The 15,383-nt window shown below is 40.7% G+C and overlaps 1 protein-coding gene across 5 annotated transcripts in view; it reads right to left on the reverse strand.

Moving 5' to 3' along the window:
* cacna2d3a (calcium channel, voltage-dependent, alpha 2/delta subunit 3a) overlaps window positions 1-15,383 on the reverse strand; it is a 341,398-nt gene that overhangs the window by 299,195 nt on the left and 26,820 nt on the right. For 3 of the 5 annotated variants that reach the window (XM_070545072.1, XM_070545073.1, XM_070545071.1), the window contains exon 3: window positions 3,847-3,963. The exons of 1 other annotated variant lie outside the window; for it this stretch is intronic. In XM_070545072.1, coding sequence (XP_070401173.1) covers window positions 3,847-3,963 — 117 coding nt within the window. Of the gene's footprint in view, window positions 1-1,618; window positions 1,746-3,846; window positions 3,964-15,383 lie in introns of those variants that run through there. One more of the 5 variants, XM_070545075.1, reaches the window with a different exon arrangement.

Genomic DNA, 15,383 nt, shown 5'->3' on the forward strand with positions numbered 1-15,383 from the left:
ACATATCTCCTTAAATAACACAAGTCTGGAGGAGCTTTTCGGTGTGGTTGAGTTGTTAATGCTAATGGTTAGCTTCTGCTAGCTGTTTGCTGGATGCGAAAACAACCACAGCCTTCCCTGTCTCGAGTCAATATGGATGAGTCCAAGCAACTGCTTGACATAGATATGCCATGCTTTTCAAATTCTAGAGTTTCACCATCTATTTTCTATCAAAAGCGAATGCAGAAGTAGGAGACCATTTCCATGTTCAGTCTGCGTAAAAAGCTCAGAGTGACCAATTATACCAAGGAAGTCAAAAATCTTGGTCATATAATCGCAGAGGACATGACAGGATGTATAGGCAGTGCCGTATGTTATATGCCCAGGAAAATAAGTTTGGGTCTTGTTCTGATAAAGTAAATGTAACCTTGTTTAAGGCTGATTGTACACCGTTGCACACGGCACACCTGGACAACCTGTAAGAAAGTATGCGTACGCTGGAGGTTGCCTATAAGGATGCCTTGTGTTTGATACCAAGGAAGCCTAGAAAGGGGCGTGCAAGTGAGACTTTTGTAAATGTGAGGCTGAGCACCCTACACGCTGTCTTAAGAGTTTTTATTTCTACATTTATTTGTAGGCTGAACAATTCTGTTTCATTTTTAGCCCAAGAGGTAAAAGAAATTTCAAACTCTAAACACAATTACTTTGGGAAAATAACACCTCACTTACCCAAAAGCCAACAGTATCAGGCCTAAAAAATCTGTTTTTACATGTTTGCATGTCACTGTAGCAGAATGTGTCACACTTTGAGGTGTGAAACCACTTCTTCACTCTCATCATCAATGGAACAATTGATGGGGCCCAGTTCTTATTAATGGGCTTAATTCCACATAGGCTGTAATAAAAGGGCAAATCTGAACTGATACCAATAAACGACGTCTCTCTCCACATTAAAAATATTATGTTAGCAAACATACACACACTCACACATTTACAGGTGCTCCCTTTTACGGTAATGGAGGCTGCCGTCTCATAGCAGGTGGTAGTGAGCGATTGGACCAACGAAGAGATAAAACCACAATGGCAGGCAGGGGAGAGCGCCTGCACAGAAACTGAATCGCTGAAGCGTCAAATATACTTAAGCAAAAGACAGAGAGATGGGGGCGTGGGGGGGGGGGGGGGGTAGAGAGAGGAAACATAGACAAAAAAGAGAGGGATGCTTAAAGAAGGCTAAAAGAAGGGCACACAAGGCCAGAGAGATGTGAGTTTTAGGAATAAAAGCCACGAGAAATTAGAGCAAGATGGAGAGAGAAAGGCACTCATGGGAGAATCCATTACAATTCCGCCACTAGCAACTCATCACAAGGCCGACTGCCAGGAATGAAAACCAGAAGGTGAAGTGTAATCCTGATAGCAGCAGGACAGGGGTTAAAACTCCTGTGTAGAGTGTGCAGGCATTACTTTCCACTCCTTCTTCCCTTTTACATTTTTTTCCTCTTACACGCTGCCTTGCTTTTCTGCCACCTTTTTTGTTTTTCTGCCTTCTTGACAGCAAAAGTGCATTAGCTTGCTGACCAGTGTTTCATCTCCACCTCACATTAACATGCACAGCGTTCACACGGCGCACACGTAAACTCACACAGAAAGTCCCTCGAGATCTACAATTATCAGTCATCGAGGTGAGGGTTTTAGAGACGCCATTAGCAGGAGCCATCGTCTCTCCGTGTTTAGTAGAAAGTTGCATTGAGTTGGCCGGATGGTTTTATCTGTAACCAGAAATGAGAATAATCCTGTTTTTGTTTAATTACAAGAACATTTATCAGAAAATCGCAACAACATCCAGTTAAAATGTGACGTTCACTCCAACAATCACTTTACAGGAGGTTGTTTATTAAATGTCAGATGACTCATTTTGCGCAGAAATCCTTTCTATACATTTGTGCAAATAGTCAGTCATTGCAACACTGTATGACAAGCTGTGTCAAACCATCTGAGCTAGTAGCAATATCTAATGTGTGGAAAAAGAGAAGTGAAGAGATGGTTTGTGACTCTCTGCCTTCCCACCTCTCTTGCTTTTCATGTCCTTGGATCAGACTCTCAGAGAGAAAACCAATTTCTGTTAACAGCACCATGTTGTCCTGATAGGATCTATCACCTGGAGCCAGGGCTGCAGCCAGAGGCAGAGCTCTAAACACCTGTTCCTGACATCCACAAACATCGACCCTCAGGGAAACTGGCATGCTGAAAGTTTATTTGTTTATGTCGAGTTACTAAAATACTAATGTAGGTGAATTAAAAGCTCAAATTATAAACAAGTGGAGAAACTGCTGGACAGCCACAATAATGTACAGCTTATAATAAATAAAATGCATTCTGTGCCATAAAACATGTAGATATTGGGGCAGCAGTAGCTCAACAGGTTGAGCGGGTTGTCCAGTAATTGGAAGGTTGCAGGTTCGATCCCGGCTCCGGACAGAGAATTCTGCTGTTGTGTCCTTGGGCAAGACACTTAACCCACCTTGCCTGCTGGTGGTGATCGGAGGACCGGTGGCGCCTGTGCTCGCCAGCCTCGCCTCTGTCAGTGCGCCCCAGTGCAGCTGTGGCTACATTGTAGCACATCACCATCAGTGTGTGAATGGATGAATGATACACTGTAGTGTAAAGCGCTTTGGAGTCCTTACTATGAGAGGCGCTATACAAGTGCGGGTCATTTATCATTTATCATATTCAAACGGATTTCCTGCACGAAAATGTTTTGCACAGAAATTGTTGTTTCTTTTTTGCCCCATTGGAGAAAAATATTTTTCAGGGTTCCATTATGAAGAAATTACTTCATAAAAGCCGCTAGGCCAAAGCAAAAATATAATAGCTTCTTCAAACTCAAAGTATTAAAAATAAATGTATTATTCTGAGACTTGGACTGAAAGGAAGTAGTTTTATATGCAGATGCTTTTTATGAGGACATTAAATGGACACCAGGAGGGGACAAAAAAAAGATGAAATCAGTTTCAAATAATTTTTCTAAAACATTACTAAATATCTTTCACAACCATTCAACACATCTCGTCACAAACACACACCAAAAACAAAATCTGTCTGTTTTTAGTGTTAAAATGTGATTTGCTTTGTATTTCTTGGTTCTTTTTAAACACAGAGAAGACAAGTTTTCTTTACCTTATTTGACTCAGCTCTGAGGATGGCTACAGGAAGTAGCTTAAACGTTAGCTAGGGTCAGGGTTAGTAACCCTAATTATTGTAAATCAAGGATTTCCTTTCCCTTCTGAAGTAGGGTATATCATATTTTACACAATGGTTTTGAGTTGTTTTATAATTACCTTGTTTTTGGTTTTTGTTTAAAATCATATCATTACACAGGCCCAGCGGTGTGGAGTTCAATGATTGAAACAACTAAACTACTCTCTTCTAAAATCAGTGAAATCAGGTTATTTTCAAAAATGACCAAAGCAGTGTGGAGCCATGCAATCAGCACCGAGTCATTAAGTAAACAGGCCTGTCGCCATTATTCACTAATGACACACAAAGCTTGTTTTTTTTTTTCAATAAAACAGAAGCTGATAAGTACATTAAACATAAAATTGTATCACTTCCCACCAGACAGCTATCCATCAAACCGGATGTGTATGCTTTATAAAACCCCTTTGTTGCTTCCTGCAGATGATAACAGAAAAGAAAACTGCTGTATTTTCTCTTCTCTTTGGCACAAGAAAGTTTCTACCACAATGCACCTTTGAGATAATAATTATCCAACAACAAACACAAAAATCATCCTACCTTCCGTGTCAACACCTATAGTTAATACTGTGTGCAGAATTCTGCTGTTATGGGTGATAAATGAAGATTCAGTACCTTCATGGCCTGGGCTTTCTTGTGAAACATCTCCTCCATGTTCTTTGCCAGCCTCTTCACCAGCCGAAGCCCATCGATCTCCTCCACCCGCACTGTATGCTCAAACTCTTTGTATTTCTGAAAGACACACAAGCACAAGAGTGTCACAGAAGCAAAATGCAAACACATCGTCGTTAAATGGTCATCCGATTCATAAAACCAACAGTGTATGCTGCAAGTATCTGTTATCAGTTTATCTCTGCCTTCCCACCTCTCTTGCTTTTCATGTCATCAGTTTGATGGCAAGATGGCACCCATGAGTGGCTGTGCGTCTGCTAGGCTCCTGATCTCTTTTGGTTATTTGTTGTTTTATATTGTTTTTTGTCTATCTGGTGCGGAGTTCCTGCTAACATATGCTCGAGACTTACTATTGTCGATCAGGTCCACGTTGATCAACCTCCAGAACTCCGATACCGGACCCGCTTTCCCACCGCCTCTGGAACCTGGCGTTAACCCAGGTGTCGGCCCTTTGTTACCTGTGGGCCTGCCGCTGCCCCGGAGACCATGGAAGAGGAAACGGGGGAAGAGAGCTGGCTTCTTCGTTCAGCTCCAAAAGATCCTTAGAGGCGAAGCTCTTCCCGATAGCTGCTCCGTGGCTGTGTTGTGGCAGATCCAACAGAAACTCAACGGAGTTGGGCTGATCTCGCTGCTAAATGGAGCCCCTGATGCAGGACGCTACCTAAAGGTAAAGAAACCCCGCGGGCGCAGCCTGGAGTCGCTACGTAGCTTAGCTCGCCAGCCGACCGCCCTTATGGAGCCCGCGGTACACACATTGCCAGTTTTCCCTGCGAAAATGACGTTAATCAATGCGTGCTCCATCGCCAACAAGTCTCACATCCTCAACGATCTGTTCTGCACCAAAAAATTAAACTTTTTGTGGATTTCTGAGTCGTGGCAGCGCGAAAATGACGTCACTCATCTCCGTGAGCTCTGTCCTCAAGACTACTCTTTCTTCTCTACACCACGGACCACAGGCCGCGGTGGAGGAACAGCTGTTATCTTTAAGAAACAGTTTTCGTGCCAAGTTATATCCTCAAACTCCTACAGCTCATTCGAGATGATCATGATTAAAATTGGTCGAGCCAAAAAGTATGGAATTCTGGTCTATCGCCCACCTGGATCTACTTCATCCTTCCTGTCTGACTTTCAGGATCTCCTATCTTCAACTATTAAACTAGACAGGATAATCTTTGTTGGAGATTTCAACATCCATGCTGAGGATCTATCTAACAGTTGTACCAGGGAGTTCCTAAACATGATGAACTCTTTTAACTTCTCTCAACACGTGTCTGGTCCCACTCACAGAGCAGGCCACACCCTGGATCTGGTCTTTTCCTACGGACTTCTTGTTGATAAACTGCAGATAAATGATGTTGTGTTCAGTGACCATAAGTCAGTTTCTTTTCATATTAACCTAAATTCTGAATCTCTTTTACCAGTCTCTGCTAAGCAACAACGTATTATCAACAGTTCTACCATTTTAAATTTCTCCTCCCTCATTGACTTTGTACCTCCTTCCTCTGATGACGTAGAACTCCTTACCAACTCATTTAATGATCGCTGCCTCAAAATTCTAGATCAGGTCACCCCTTACAAAACCAGCCGCAGTTCCAGTGCCTCCAGTTCACCCTGGCTGAACAACCAGATTCTTGATCTTAGACGCTCCTATAGAAAAGCGGAACGACGGTGGAAGAGGACAGGTTTGGTTGTTCATCGCAAATATTTTAAAGAACTTCTAGAGTCATACAACAAAGCTGTAGAAAATGCCAGGTCTTCTTTCTTCAGCAACCTCATATGTCAAAATAAGAATAATCCTAAGGTTTTGTTTGATACCATCTCCAGCATCGTGTCTTCTCCTCCGCAGCAGGCTCAGCTATCTTCAGCTGATGATTGTAACACCTTTCTCCACTTTTTTGCCAACAAGGTGCTGAATCTGAGATCCAGCATTCCACCCCCCCCCCCACCCCCCACACCCCCCCAAGGAGGGGAGGCCCCCCCAGTGCTCTGTCTTTCACCTCCTTCTCCCCAATTACACTAAATGACTTAGCCTCAATAATCAGTCAGATGAAGCTCTCATCATGCTCATCAGACATCTTACCTCCCTCTGTCTTAGTCGGGTCCCTTGCCTCCATCAGTCCATCTCTGTTGACTATGATCAACAGCTCACTGAGCCAAGGCTGTGTTCCATCTTACTTTAAAAATGCAGTAGTTACTCCTCTCTTAAAGAAACCCAACCTTGACGCCAGCTCCACCAGTAACTTTAGGCCCATTTCTAAACTACCTTTCATCAGTAAAGTTCTTGAGAACCCCCGCTCTCTCCGCTCTACTAATGTGTCTCCAGCAGGGGATGTTCCCCCTGGTCCAAGCACCTCAGCATAAGCATGTCTCTTCGGGTGCTGTCCTATGATTGTCGTGGCCTGCGTTTGGGCCAGGATGCAGGGGATAGAGCTCGATGTATTGTTGTGGACAGCTTGCTTGAAGAATGTGAAATATTGTGTTTGCAAGAGACTTTTTTTTACCTAAACAAGACCTGGACAAACTTAACTGCCTTAACTCTAAATTTTTCGGAGTGGGGTAATCAACTACTGATCTCAGCACAGCTATAGTCAGGGGTAGAATATCAGGAGGAGTGGCTGTGCTTTGGAACAAAAGAATTGATGCTGTAATTAAGCCAGTTAGGCTGGATGTAGATTGGTGTATTGGCATACAATATATCCAGAATAACATTAGTTTTGTTATCCTTAATATTTATACTCCATACGAAACTGCTGGAAATGAAGGGGAATATATTAGTAGGTTGGCTTTTATTAATGCATTCATTCAGAATCACAGTACTTATAGTATATATGTTGTGGGCGACTTTTAATGCTGATCTTTCAGATAAAAAATCTCAGTTTGCTAAACACTTAACACAGTTGTGTGAAGACAATGATCTTATTCTATCTAGCAAAGTGTTGTTGCCAAAAGACAGTTACACATATATTAGTGAGGGTTGGCATACTACATCATGGCTGGATCATTGTATTATTACAGCTGATGGTCATGCAGCTTTGGATAGCATGACTATAAAATATGGGGTAACTGTGTCAGACCATAGACCTTTTGCTTTTGCTATAAATGTGGAACAACTGCCTGATACAATGGGAGTTAATTATGTCAATAATAATGATGATAATATAAAATTAGAATGGCAGCATTAAGTGACAAAGACATATTGGCTTATAGTTATAATACAGATCAATACCTGAACAATATCTCTGTGGCTAAAGAGGCTATCCTGTGTGAAGATGTCAATTGTAAGATTCTCAAACACAAAAGTGATCTACACTCTATGTATGAGGATATAGTGGACGCTTTGTATGAAAGTGGTAGACCATTTCATGTCAAAGGTAAGCATAAGCAGAAACCTCATATCCGGCCTGGCTGGAAAGAACATGTTGCCATGTATCAGGATGAAGCACGTGGTGGGAGACCTAGGCAGGGTATGGAATTTGAACAGAAAAAATTTGCAAATGCCAGATATAAGTATGCTGTTCATTTTATATAAAAAAAAATGAGCAGATCATGAGGGTAGATTCTATGGCCAGGAAATTTATGAGTAATGATGTCAAAGGTTTTTGGAAAGATGTGAAAACAGTTAATAATTGCAAATCATCTCTACCAGGTACTGTTGAAGGTGTTTCTGGGGAAGATAATATTGCAGCACTATGGAGACATCATTATTTTAATTGTTTAAAAAGTGATCAGCATGAGGATGGCTCTGCAATTACTGATGCATCTATATGTTTAACGACCCATGAGGTGCATGATGCTATTCACAAACTAGCTGATAATAAGGCTTGTGGTCTGGATCACATTAGTGCAGAGCATTTGAAATATGCTAGCCAATTACTAGCTCCCCTTTTAGCTCTTTGTTTTACAGGGTTTATGATTCATGGCATACTACCAGACTCAATGATGGCAATTGTGCTTGTTCCAGTCATTAAGAACAAATCTGGAAAGGTGACCAGTATGGATAATGATAGGCTGATTGCACTAGCCAGTGTTTTGTCTAAAGTTCTTGAAAGACTTATATTTGATAGAATCACTGTGTACCACAGTTCCTTGGATAATCAGTTTGGCTTTAAGCCAAAACATGGTACTGACATGTGTATATACGCACTTAAAGAAATGGTCAACTGGTATAGAAATAGAAATTCTTCTGTCCTTATGTGTTGTATTGATGCCTCTAAGGCTTTTGATCGTGTAAACCACAGAAAACTTTTTATTAAGTTAAAGCTACGGGGGTCCCTGGGTTTATTGTGAGAATCCTGTCTTACTGGTATGCTCATCAGACGATGCAGGTTAAATGGGGTGTCAGCATCTCTGCACCATTTGGCGTTAGTAATGGTGTTAGGCAGGGTGGAATTCTGTCTCCTATCTTATTTAATTTGTATGTTGACGATCTGTCTGTGCAGCTGAGAGCCTGTAACACAGGATGTTTGATGGGTACAACTTTGATCAACCATCTGATGTATGCGGATGATCTGGTGGTCTTTAGTCCAAGTAGTGCTGGTTTACAGCAGCTCCTAAATATCTGTTCTGAATATGGTGTGCAGTATGATATTCAGTATAATGCTGTTAAAAGTGCTATCTTGATATGTAAAACCAAGCAGGATAAAAAGCTAAACTTTCCTGTGTTCAAACTGTCTAATAGTGATATTAATGTGTGTGAGAAGGTGAAATACCTTGGCCACTTTATAACCGATCAAATGCGTGATAATGCTGACATCCACAGACAGTGCTGTAAGCTATATGCGCAGACTAATACTATAGCTCGTAAGTTTGGTTTTTGTTCACCTCCAGTTAAGGTGGGTTTATTTAAAGCATATTGTACTCTGCTTTACACAGCCCAACTGTGGTCATCCTACAATCAAAGCAGCATGAATAAGCTGCAAGTTGCATACAATAATGCCTTTAGAATCATACTTAAAATACCCAGAGGGGGCAGTGCCAGTCAGATGTTTGTAACAGCAGGCATTTGTACTTTTAAAGCACTTTTAAGAAAACTTATATTCACTTTTACAGGCCGACTGGATAGCTCTGCCAACAGTATAATTTTAGCAATCACTGATCCTACTGTGAGCAGTTGTCACTATTTGTCCAGTATAAGGAAACACTGGTTGAAGTGTTAGTGTGGTTAACCTTGTGTGGAACAATTTATAGTAAAGTTTTTAAATTACATTTAGATTTTAATTCTTTTTTTTTTTGCTGTTATCTTTTTATTTCTATTTATCTATTTTGTTTCATTGATCTGTTGTTTTATATATATTTTATCTGGACCTAAGAGTCTGTCAATAAAGATTATCTATCTATCTACTTGAGAAGGTTGTGGAAACCCAACTCAGATCCTGGTTTTCCAAGTCAAAGATCTCTGACCCCTTCCAATCTGGCTTTCTGAAGCAGCACTCAACCGAGACTGCTCTAGTAAGGGTGCATAATAGGGTTGTCACGGTAACCGGTATAGCGGTAAAACCCGGTAAAAAAGTTGACAATAAAAATAACCGTCCAGTTTTTAAAAAACTATATTATCTCGGTGGGTTTACCGTGGCCGCGGTTTCGGCGCGATGACCCTAACCAGCCACCGTCGCTTCAGCTGAAGTTCCCGCGGCGCGCGCACACACTTTTTAGTTTGCAACGGCACCAAAACTTTGAAGCTGAAATAACGGCCGAAGGAGGAGACGGCAGCGCCCAGGACATCCATCAGCCCTCAAAGAAGACTAAATCGGAAGTATGGGCATATTTGGGATTTCTGAAAAATGCTGAGGGACAGTTAATAGAAGACGGCTATCCCGTTTGCAGAACGTGCAGGAAACAAGTGTCTGCAAAAGGCAGCAACACTTCATATCTCATGGCACATCTGCGTGACCATCACCCACGTCTCTACAGCCAGTGCAAGGTAAGCTAACATTAGCATTTTAGCTGAAATGCATGACGTGAGGACTTTTGGTTGAGGGAGAATGCAACGAGTCACTATATACTGCAGCCGCAGCGTCCTCTGCCAGCATTTAAACCGTGTCACGGACACCCTGTTGCTGGATGAAGCATCTTATTTGTTGATGATGAAGAGAAATATACAATTAGTTCCTTGTCATTGATTTGTTTACTTATTCAATGCCATTTATACTTGAACATTTGGATTTGATTACATAGTGTAGTAGTTATTTTAGTCATTTGTTTAAAGTGGATATTTATTTTAAATACATATTTTTTAAGGTTGACTTGTACAGTGCTCAAGTCAAGTGTGGACTGGAGTTTTAGATTTTCATTTTGATAATGAAGAAAACAAGTATATGAGAAAACAAGTGGTGTTTCTTTGATTTGTTTACATATTGTTTATGTTTTGAATGTTTGGATTTGTATAATTTAAACCTGCACTGACTACTGTAACATGTTCCAGAAAAATAAGCTATTTGTTCCTTTACTTGTGAAAAGTTGCACTTTTGCTAAGGCTTTGTGTTATTTTAGGTTTAATAAACACTGTTAAACCTTTTCTAAACTATTTCAGTTTGTGTAGAACAGGACTATCAATGCTTTCTGAACATATGCAACACCGTTTAAAAAATACCGCGATAATACCGAAAACCGTGATAATTTTGGTCACAATAACCGTGAGGTTAAATTTTCATACCGTGACAACCCTAGTGCATAATGACCTCCTGATGGCTGCTGATGCTGGGAAATGCTTTGTCATGGTCCTGCTTGACCTCAGTGCAGCTTTTGACACTGTAGACCACAACGTACTACTAAACAGGTTAAATGCCCTGGCTGGGATTTCAGGTTCTGCTCTAGACTGGCTCTCTTCCTATCTCACAAACAGAACATTCACAGTGAAGTCAGAAATCTTCTCTTCAGACTCTGCCTCTCTAACATGCGGGGTTCCACAAGGTTCAGTTCTAGGGCCTCTACTATTCGCATTCTATATTCTTCCTCTAGCTGGCATCATTCAATCTTTCCCAGACATCTCCTACCACTTCTACGCTGACGATATACAGCTCTATATGTCCTTCATGCCACACCAGTTGGACCGGCAGGCCACACTTGTACTCTGCCTGACCCAGATCAGTAACTGGCTGTCCAGCAACTTTCTTGTTCTCAACGTCAACAAGACAGAGACCCTGATCTCTGCACCCCCGGAACTTCAACCAAAAATCAAGCAGGAAATTGCCTCCTTTTGCCCATCAGCCAAGGCCAACATTAGAAACCTAGGAGTTATTTTTGATCCGGTTTTAAGTTTAGACTCACACGTCAAAACAATCTCCCGCTCTTGTTTCTTCCAACTGAGAAACATTTCAAAAGTCCGTAAACTGGTTTCTACTGCAGATCTGGAAAAAGTCATCCATGCCTTTGTGTCATCACGCTTAGACTATTGCAACGCTTTTTTTACTGGTCTCAGCAAAACCTCCCTCTCACGCCTTCAAGCCATCCAAAATGCAGCAGCCAGACCCCTAACCAAATCCAGCAGACGAGCTCACATCACCCCAGTTTTACAGTCCCTCCACTGGCTCCCGGTAGAATTTAGAATACAGTTTAAAGTTTTAGTGCTGACCTATAGAGCTCTTAACAACCAGGCTCCAAGCTATTTTTCTGCGCTTTTATCCCCACACACCACATCACGGAAACTCCGATCCACATCTGAAAACCTCCTGGCTGTTCCTCGAACCAGACTAAAAACCAAAGGGGACAGGGCCTTTCAGTCTATTGCCCCAGACTTTGGAACAGTCTGCCTTCAAATCTCAGTATCTTGAAATCTGTAGAGGTCTTCAAAAAACATCTTAAAACTCATCTTTTCATCCAGGCTTTCCCCCGCTAAATATTCTAAAAAATGGCTTTGTTCTTGTTCACGCCTTGACTTTGTTTTTACTCCTGATATTGGTTACTATTGTTGTCACTGCTATTGTTTTTATGATGTTTTTATTGGTTTGAGGTATTTGCCCTGATTTTACTCATGTTGTACAGCGCTTTGTGATTTACTATATCTGTGAAAGGCGCTATATAAATAAACTTTACTTACTTACTTATATTCACATACAGCCGTTGTTTACTGATGCACTACTTGATGCACATGCTCTGCAGTCAATAAATATGCATTTTCTGTACAAAAAGCCTTGAAGGGATACCATGCAATATTTTCATATTTTTAAATGATTTTTTTTGAGCCAGTATGTGCTCAAATGACCCACAGGGTTAATGGCATATTACTCAGACCCCACCGCCCCCTGTGGACAGAATACCGCACTTGCAACTTCAAAGTAGCACGTGGTCCCTGTTGGGCTGCTTCCTGCATGTTTTAGATCATGAGCACAGCTGATTTGTTTGATTTAGTGATGAGCTGCTTCTGTAGAAGCTAGTGAGGGCTGGGGACATTTCAACAGTTAGATTAAGTTGTTAAAAAATAAACTCACAGTGAGGAGGAGAGTTTCACTTTTGGCTTTACAACACTGAAATAATATCGGACTCTATGGGGTGCCAAACTGCACAGTTTCCCTCCTTTAACACATATCTAAGGGATACAGAAGAGCATGCTTGGTAATAGCATAATTTTAACAAGCTGAGATTTCTAAATAACATCAGTAAACAAATAATCTAATTTTTTCGAAAGTTTTGTTTTGGAGGATTAATGTGAAAGAAATGAGCGGGAACAAAAGAACAGGAGCATGAGATGGATGTAAACGGAGATGCTTTGAATTAATTTAAATAATACTTTATTGTGCTTTTCAAATTATGCTAGATAAGAAAAACCAAGGCTCTGAAGATGGTGACTCTGTGATGCCGGAACTGTCAGCAAATTAATATTAAAAACTTTGTTATGCTGTGTGTACAAAAAAAGAACACAACCAGGACTAGCAGAGACTAAGGATAAACTACACACAAAGTTTAACCACACAATGAGAACCGGTGGCACAACACTACTCCCAGTACCCACACATAATTATATTTTTCCATTGTAAACCTAGATTTTGGAGCTCAGCTAACCAAAAGTCTAAGATGGGAATTGTGACATGAAATTTAGCTTAATATGCACCCAGTTACACCGTATTCACACAAACAAACCCCCACACAAACATACACGCACACATTCTTGTATTTGAACCCATGTTAGGACTTTGTATTGACTTCCATTCATTTTAGTGAGTCCACTACCTTAACCCTAACCCTAACCCTAACCAGTGCATTCCTAATCTAACCTCTACCATAACCTAACTCTAACCCTAACCAAGGATGTATGACAGCATGTCTTAAACCTTAGATGGGCCACATCCCTAACCCCAGACCTTCAACTCTAACCATAACCTTGGTTCATAACGCATAGAAAAGAAGATCTATTAGGTTATAGATAAAACAAAATAATCTTCAATTTGCATCATAGCCAAAACTACAAAACATTCCAATCTCTTTTACACTTCTCTTCACTATCCCATTCCTTCTCCTTTAATCGGGAGAGGGTATAGGGGGAGCCAGGTTAAGCCTAGTCCGGCTCAGTTGTGGTTAAGACGTAAACACGTTGCCACCTCTGCTACCTAGTCTCTATACTCTTTTGCTCTCTCTCTCTCTCTCCCTCCCTCCCTCTCTCTCTCTCTCTCTCTCTCTCTCTCTCTCTCTCTTCCTTTCGCTCTCTGGCTCTCCTTCGCTCTCAATCTGGAAAAACCAACAATGGATGGGGGTTTCTTAGAGACATGCGGCGGCCCGTGCTCTGCCAGTGATTCCCTAATTAAACTGTTTCGGTCATTGGACTGACTCAGGGGGAATTCATTGAGTTATATCTACTGAACCTAACCCTACCCCTAACCAGTGTATTCCTAAGCTTATCTGTAACAAAAACTCAATTCACATCTTATCTGTAAACCCCACCCCTAGGGAGTACTCCGCATTAGGACCGGATTTTGGTCCTAACAAGGACCATTGGTCATAAGAAGGTTAGTAAATATCCCAAATCCGGTCTTCACAAGGGTAAATATACAAGCCCACACACACACACACACACACACACACACACACACACACACACACACACACACACACACGTACATATAGAGCCTAATTCAAGTGTGGCGAGTATATTTGTATTAGAAAAATCAGAAGAGAAACAGTTTTCCCAGTCTCTTGGGATTTAACTTATGATTCCTACTGTAACAAACAGCATGTCAGCAGTAATGTTCTGGAATTGGACTTGGATTTATGCTGTTAGCATCTCACACAGCCACAAACACAAGGGGAGTGGAGAGGAGAAGGGGAAAGAGACAGTATTACCCAGTCAAGAAGCAGCTTTTTTGGTTGAAGCAATTATCTGAAAACCTGCAGGACTTTTAAAACAGAAATAAGAGTGAGACTTGTGAAAAAACGTTCTGACTTTAGTTAACGACACTTGCTATTGAGAAAAGTCAAAGAAATAAGTAAAGATCAATCCCAATAAAACATTAAAATACAAACTCACCAATGAGAAAGGATTTTATATCTTGCTAAAATCCCAAAAACATTTGTCACCTGTGTGTGTTTTTGTGTGATACTTCATTAGTAGCTATTTAAAAGAAAAATAATTATTACAGAGTCAGAGATATGACCAGGAGTATTAACCCTCTCAAGATCAAAATAAGTTTTGATAAAAGGACGAACAACTAAGTCCTTCTGAGTTAAATGCTCATGAAATACGTATGTGGAGTAACCAGGTAGGTAGGTTTAAACGTTGCAAATCTGCAACACCTGCCTCCAGAGGGTTATGTGTGGCTGTAAATACATGTATAGAAATTATGTTGAAGGAAAAACATATTGGGGTGAAAATTAAAGAAAGAAATCAGATTGATAAATATGTACATATATATATATATATATATATATATATATATATATATATATATATATATATATATATATATATATATATATATATGAGTTGTATTTCTATGGCTACACTGTGATTTCTTAGTATATTCCATTTAGTAAGAGATAAATGTTATTGTCTTTATCTGACTGAATCTATAATCAATTCCACAGATGAACTAGTAGTGGCATTCAATGTCAAAGAAAGTAAAATGTTATTATCAGGAGAGGGAGAATTTTTAGAGGTTAGCAGCAGCCCCTCCATGAGGCCACCACAGCTCAGCAGAACACCATCGTAGCTTCTTGTGGGGAGAAAATTGGAGAGAAAATAAAGTTAACAGATGAAGTAACAGGAAATAATGCTATTAAAGTAGTGGTAGAAGAAAATAGAGAAGAGTGTGGACAGTGTTTAGTATGTCCTCCAGCAGTCTAATAGCAGCATAACTACTGAGATTCTGGATTTCTGGATAACCTAGCCTTTTAGATGGAGGCATGTTGGAGGCAGGGCCAGGGAGAACCGTCTTTACTGAACCTATTCCCTGTTGTACACTCCACTTCCCTCTCTTCCCCCATCGTCCAAACCTGGGCAAACATCACTCAGAATTGAACAAAAAGCCCAATAAAATCAAAAGGTTTTAAGC

Source organism: Nothobranchius furzeri, chromosome 15 (assembly GCF_043380555.1).
Source record: "Nothobranchius furzeri strain GRZ-AD chromosome 15, NfurGRZ-RIMD1, whole genome shotgun sequence".
Classification (NCBI taxonomy): domain Eukaryota; kingdom Metazoa; phylum Chordata; class Actinopteri; order Cyprinodontiformes; family Nothobranchiidae; genus Nothobranchius; species Nothobranchius furzeri.